At 53.4% G+C, this 6,923-nt stretch overlaps 1 protein-coding gene across 1 annotated transcript; it reads right to left on the bottom strand.

Annotated features, from left to right (window-relative positions):
• Positions 1-1,180: 1,180 nt before the first annotated feature.
• Positions 1,181-5,143, bottom strand: CYTL1 (cytokine like 1). The gene is made up of 4 exons (XM_039248992.1): positions 4,784-5,143; positions 3,101-3,145; positions 2,839-2,967; positions 1,181-1,744 (listed from the first exon to the last, which is right to left on the bottom strand). The coding sequence occupies exons 1-4, from the start codon at positions 4,937-4,939 to the stop codon at positions 1,661-1,663; spliced, it is 414 nt and encodes a 137-aa protein (XP_039104923.1). The 5' UTR covers positions 4,940-5,143; the 3' UTR covers positions 1,181-1,660.
• Positions 5,144-6,923: the final 1,780 nt, after the last annotated feature.

The raw sequence follows: 6,923 nt of genomic DNA, 5'->3' as shown, positions 1-6,923 counted from the left end.
GAGCTGGCAGTCAGCACAGAGCCCGATGCGGGGCTCGAACCCACGAACCGCGAGATCATGACCTAAGCGAAAGTCGGACGCTTAACCGACTAAGCCCCCCAGGTGCCCCATATTACGTCTCCTTTGGAAACGTGTCTATTCAGGCTCCTTGTCCGTTTTTAAAATTGGATTACTTGGGGTGCCTGGGGGGCTCAGTCGGTTAAGCGTCCAACTTTGGCTCAGGTCATGATCTTGCGGTTTGTGGATTCGAGCCCCGCATCAGGTTCTGTGCTGACAGCTCAGAGCCTGGATCCTGCTTCAGATTCTGTCTCCCTCTCTTTCAGCCTCTCCCTCACTTGTGCTCCGTCTCTGTCCCAAAAATAAATAAACTATTAAAAAATTTTTAATTGGATTACTTGTTTGTGCTTTTTGTGCATTTCAGTTACAGAAGTTCCTTACTTACTTTGAATATTAACCCCTTATCAGATCTATGGTTTGCAAATATCTTCTCCCATTCCATAATTGCCTTTCATTTTGTTGATGGTTTCCAGGGCTGTGCAGAAGTTTTTAGTCTCAAGTAACCTCACGTGTTTTTTGTTTTTTTTTTTTTGCTTGTGCAGCAGTCTAGGACCCAGTGATCTGTTGTTCGTGGTAAGTACCAGACACTGCACTACTGTGGGCATGACAGGGTGTAGTCTGCCCCCAAATATAAATGGAGGCCATCTCCCAATGCTTTAAGGACAGACATTCATGCAGGTGGATAGAAATCGACCCAGAAACACGACTATGGAAAGAGGGAGAAAGATGCATTTTTCTAAGAGCAGCAACTTTTAGAAAGCATGTGAAATAGGGGCGCCTGGGGGGCTCAGTCAGTTAAGCGTCCGACTTCTGCTCAGGTCACAATCTCATGGTTCGTGGGTTGGAGCCCTGCATCGGGGTCTGTGCTGACAGCTCAGAGCCTGGAGCCTGCTTCAGGTTTTGTGTCTCCCTCTCCCTCACCCCCTCCCCCGCTCATGCTCTGTCTCTGTCTCAAAAAGAAATAAACAGAAAAAAAAAAAAAAAAAGAAAGTACATGAAATAAACAACCTCATGTCCATCTGGGACAAATACTGCAAAACACGTGTTTCTCCCGGTGAAGATAAACTCTATTTGATTTGCATCACCTTTCCATGAAAAAGTGGTTCCCATCAGCACTCCGTGATTATGACCTTGCAGATACACTTTATTTGGCAGTGAAATTTCTTTAAAAATGAAAGTTGATGGTGGGAGAGGGTATGAAACAGAAGGTGGGCTACGTGTGAGCAGATACTTATCAAGGAGGAAAAATGTCACCATGTTAAAGCCGTAATACAAGCCTACTGTTTTGCTTCCCCTCAATCTAGACGTTCATCCCAGAGAAGCTGGTTTGCCCTTTCCTTCTCAGGGGTCAGTTACACATCCTTGTGTATCTAACCATCCTGGTAAGACAGCCAGGCAGAAAGGACAGCAAGACGTCTAACCGTTTTCAAGGGAGGTTCTGGGAGAGAAGCACACATCCTGCTTTCTTTCTGGGAGGTGGAGAGATGTGACAGTTTCTGATACTACGGTGGCAGGGAGACCTGGTGGGGTGCATGGCTCTAGCCCCCCGAGTCTGGGCAGCTGACATCACTGTGGTCCCCGCGGGCTCTCTCTCTGGACTGTCCTATCTCTGATGGTCTGACAGGACTGTGGTCACCGGGACTGGGTATTCCAAGGCATTACAGTCATCGGAGAGGAACACCAAATCCTGAAAAAGATGGGCAATGAGCAAGAATGTTACCGAATGTGGCCCCAGAGCTCATGCACGACAATACAGCTGTTTCCTTTTGTGTGAACACTTCCCCTCCCTTATTCTGCGGAGGAGAACTGGCCACACCTTCATGCTTCCAAAGAACGTGCTGTAATACTGCATTATAAATATAAATAATACTGCATTATAATCACATCTTCTTCCTGTCTCCTACCCTGCCCAGACCAAGGGGAGAGGGGAATGAGGTTGGAAATGGGTGTGGGTAGGAAATTCATGGCACATCTTTGATGCCTGAACAAATAAATTAAACCGAAGAGCTAATTATTGATGCTGAGACCCTACTCCGGGTCCAGGCCCGGTGTTAAGAATTCTATGCGTGATCACTCTGCCTTAGGATCAATGGACTTACTACAGAGCCCCCCCACCCATGGTCAGGGAATAATTATTATTATTATCCTTCCAATGATGGCGTGAGGTGGGCAAAATTGTGTCTCTGGTTCACAAATGAGGAACGTGTGGCTCAGAGCAGGGACGAGTCGCTCCCGTCCGGGAAGCAGGAGTACAGACCCGAGCTCAGGTGTGTCTGAGGTGGAAGCCTGTGCCATTCGGGGGTCACATGGCTCTGCTTTCTACATCTTCAGTAGTGGGGCTGGTTTTCTGCATTTTTCTGCCTCCTTCCCCTCTCCCGCCAGGAGCCTCCTATCAGAGCATCTGAAGCTCCTCTTCTGGAAAGTCTCCTCTGACCCCAGTGCTCAGAGCTCCCCAAATTCATAGCCTTCTCTCCCCACCCCTGCCCCATCTGGCTCCTGGCAGAGTCTGTCTCATACGGTCAGCATGTGGCCCTGGACGTTGTCCCCACACCAATATGAGCTCACGGAGGGGACGGCCTTGTCCTGAGTGCCCATCCCTTACCAAGGGTGACGATGGTTGAGGAAGGGCTTTGTGAGCTGGAAGCACCGCATAAACGTTCCTCCTCCCCCTCCTCCTCATCTCCGGAGCACCTCGTCCCCCGCCCTCCCCTTCTAGAAGCCCTGGGCTGAGCGTCGTGGCTGATCACAAGCAGGCACGGGATTTTCAGCAGTGTCACTTACCCTCCTGCAGAAGGAGTTCATGATGGTGTACAGCTTCCGCACTTTGTCCTTCAAGGCATCCACCCGGGCCACTTTCCAGCACTGGGGCGACGCCACAAAGTCCCGCAGCTTGGCCAGCACGCAGTAGTTCTGGCAGCGGACGGCAGGGATGGCGTCACGGAGGAGGCAGCAGCCAGAGGGACAGGCGTTGGGGGCTCCTGCGCCCTTCCGCACAGGCTCTCTCCCCACCCCAAGCCTCCCCCAGGCAAGGAGACCCTCTTACATGTATATCCAGGTACAGCCCCGGCAGGTACCTCACACACGCCTCCTGCAGGAAGGGATGCGGGTTACCATGACGCCCACGGGAATACACCATCTGCGGTCACAGACGGCTCCCTGCCCCGCTCCAACAGCCAGACAACCCCGCACACACCTTCCTTGATCTGATTTTACACACACACACACACACACACACGGGCTTAAATACCTACGCATGGTCAGAAAGCTGACACACTATCCACCAGAATGTTACAGCAGTAGTTACGGCTATGGGGTAGAATGGCAAGTAAACTTTATTTTCTTCTTTGTCTTTTGTGAATTTCCAACTGTGTATTAAGCACGGCAGCCCCCTCCCCTTATATGTGGGGATATATTCCAAGACCCCAGTGGGTGCACAAAACCGTAAATAGTACTGAACCCTGTAGATCGTATTTTTTTCCGATACCTAAGTATGAGCCCAGATAAAGTTTAATGTATAAATTAGGCTCAGGAAGAGATTAACAATTACTACTAACGAAAGAACAATGATAACAGCAACATTCTATAATAGTAGCAGTTATGTGAATGCAGCCTCTCTCTCAAAGTTCCTTATTGTGCTGCACTCTCCCTTCTTGAGATGATGTGAGATGATAAAATGCCCACCTGATAAGATGAATGAGGGAGGCATGTGACATAGGGTTAGGTTACTACTGAGCCTGTGACCACAGATCAGAAGGGGGCTTTGGGGCCACAGCTGACCGCGGTTGACTGCGGATAAGGAGGGGTCTACTATACATGCCTTTTATAATTAGGAAAAAATACACATTATTTAAGTTCTAAAATAAAATAAAATAAAATAATAAAATAAAATAAAATAAAATAAAAGGTGTTAAGGTATCATAACCCCATATCTGAGAAACGCTACATTTTGTTTGAAGTGTTTACACTGGCTGGAGGCGCTCTATATTTTTTCAAAGCTTTTAATGAAGTTTAATTTGTTTCTATCATGGACAAGCAGTCAGGGGGCCCAGGCTCTAACTCTGGAACCTCCCAAGCCCACCGGGCCCTGGGTCGGCCTGTTAAAACATAAGTGAACAACAGCGCTAAGGTTCAGAGGCCACCAACCCGCGTAGCACTCTGCAAGCCTGTGTCATTCACGCCTTTACCCTTCAGGCAGCACCCGAAGCGGGTGGTGAGCTCCCTACCACCCCTTCCACAGCCGAGCACACTGAGATTCAGGGGCCGAGCACTTTGCCCCGGGTCCTGCAGTGGTGGGGGGCACTGATCTGGGGGGTCACCCCCTTAGCGCGCGCTCATGATCGTCAGGCTCCAGGAGGAGAATGACGCTTAATTCTGTGTTCCTCCTGAACTCCCCAGCTCTGGGCTCCCTGGGGAGCTTTCAGCTTATTTTACAAACATCCTCTGATGGTTGCTGGCAACTTACAAAGACATTGCGGTGTCTGATGGATTGTCCTTCTATTAAAGAAAAAAAAAAAGACACAAACCATTGTTATCATACTTAGTAGGATGGGAATAAATGCAAACCCTTGAGATAAACATTGACCAGAAAGGAAAAATTGTGTGTGTGTGTGTGTGTGTGTGCGTGTGTGTGTGCGTGTGTGTGTTTTCCCGGCCCAAAGGCCCGGTTCTGCAGGCCTAGGTCTGCAGGCGCCTCCCGGTGGGCGCGGGCAGGTGGGAGGGGACTCACCCAGGGCTCCACGGCCTGCAGGCGCTGGAAGTCACCGCTCACCTCCCGGCTCAGGCTCAGCACCCTGGAGTAGCAGGTCGGGGGCGCGGGCTGCGCCGCGGGGGGCCCGGCCAGGAGCAGCAGCAGCAGCAGCAGCGCGAGCCGCCCGGGCGTCATGGTGCAACGGCAGCCTCACCGCGTCCCTGCGGCCGCTGGGCGCCCCTTTAAGCGGCGGCTCGAGGGTGGTCCTCCACGCCTCCTCCGTTTCCTGCGGGCCCCAGCCAAGGCCACTGAGCACGCCCACCTGGCCCTGGACACTGGATCCTTTCAGACCTGAAGCCCCCACCCCCTCCCCACAGCCTGGGCCGTGGGGGGCACCTGGGAAGGATGGGGGAGGGGGGCCCTTCTTCCCACACTTTCTCCTCTGGCAGGGGCTCTCCTGAAAAGGCAGGACGGCTTGATGGGGGGCGGGGGCAGGAAGACAAGCATGGATGAGGTGGGGTTTCGCTCCGGGTGGGGGCTGGGCAGTCAGGCTCTGCAGTAAGGATGGGGACCCTGTGGTGAAACCAGGGCGAACCGGGAGGGGGAGGGGCCGGGGGTGATGGATTGAGCACCAGCCCCGCAAGGGCCCGGGGTCTACGTGTCCACCCACCGCTGACCCCGCAGAGGAAGCCTGGGCAGCCACTTTCCCTGGGGGCGGCTGTGTCTCTGCATCTGGGCTGATGCCAGTGCCCGCTGTTGGGGGGATGTGTGAGCGCCCCCAAGCTGGGGAGCGCTTCAAGCCCCTGGCTCAGGCCCGCATACAGAGCAGACCCTCAGGAAGGGCGGTTTCTCGAATGTGCAGCGGCTCCGAGGCTCTACAGGGGGTGGTCCTGTACAGAGAAGCGGGTCAGGATAAGCTCTCCCCTCAGACGCTCCGTGCGGCACAGGCTTACCCACTTCCCGTGATGCCCTCTGGCAGGTTTCTTGGCTCTTTCCTCCCTCTCAGCCTATGTGAAACGGGGATGGCACCTAGCTCAGAGGCCCACGGTGAGGCGTAAAGGACCCTGAGCTCCCGTCACTGGCCGAGCTAATGTCACTTCTCCATGCACACAAGTGTCCTTGGAGGGAGGGGGTCAGAGAGAACAGTCCCATTTTCCAGGTGGGAGAATCGAGGCTCAGAGGATTCTAGCAACTTGCCCAAGGTCCCAAAGCTGGAAGCAAATGGGTCCAGACAGGACTTTGTGCCCCTTCCTCCTGTGAGAAGCGAGGCCCTTGTCTGAGATGACTTGGGGCCCTCGGGCTGCCCAAGCAGGACTAAAGAACGTGGTCAGAGAGAGGAGGGTACTTACCTGACACCGAGCATCAGGGCGCACCGCTTCTGGGCCCGCTGCTACCCCGGGCTGTTGTCACAAATGCCCTGAGCCCCACCCGAAAGTCCATCAAGCCAGTGGGGTCATTCCCATTTCCCAGACAAGAAACAGGTCTCAGGGGACATGAAAGTGGTTGAGGTCACAAGGCTCATGAGGAACAGATATCTGGGCCTGTGTCTGTCTGTCTCCACGGGCTCTCTGGCTACAATGGAGGCTGGAAAGGAGTGCGGGGTCTGGCCCCAGCCTCCCCTGCTGCGTCTGCCCCGAGGAATTCCATCCTGACCCGGTACCCACGTGTGCCCTGTCTGTAAACAGAGAAGCGTCACCCAAGTCCCCTCCTGGCCTGATGTTTTATTTATCTGGTTTTCTGGTGTTACAGCTCTGGGCTGGGATCTGGCCAGGCCTTCCTGTTTTGCAGGTGAGACTGGATTCTCTCAACACTTTTATCGAGATGACCTGGGGACAGTCTCTTGGGCACCCTCCCGGGACAGGGCGAGACTGTGTGTGTTTGGAGCCAGGCAGGCAGCAAACAGAGATGTGGTTTTCTCCTGGATGAAGGAGTCCCTCACTCCGCGCCTGGAGTGCCTAGGGCGTGGGCCTCCTTGGCAGACTAGCGGGCCCAGCCTGGGACGCCAGGTCTGCTTTGAAATGCTCCAGGGCTTCTGGATGGCTCCATCGTACGAGCTTCGGATTCAGGACAGAGAAGAAAAACATGCCTAGACACCAAAAACAAGTTCTTGGACCATTCACATTGAGAGGATGGTGCCGGAAAACAGGAGTCATCAGTGCGTTGGAAGTCCAGATAAACC

The sequence above is a fragment of the Hyaena hyaena genome, unplaced genomic scaffold (assembly GCF_003009895.1).
Source record: "Hyaena hyaena isolate Hyena2069 unplaced genomic scaffold, ASM300989v1 scaffold_328, whole genome shotgun sequence".
NCBI lineage: Eukaryota > Metazoa > Chordata > Mammalia > Carnivora > Hyaenidae > Hyaena > Hyaena hyaena.
Note: the sequence above shows the minus strand (reverse complement) of the source record. Positions and strands in the feature narration are given on the sequence as shown.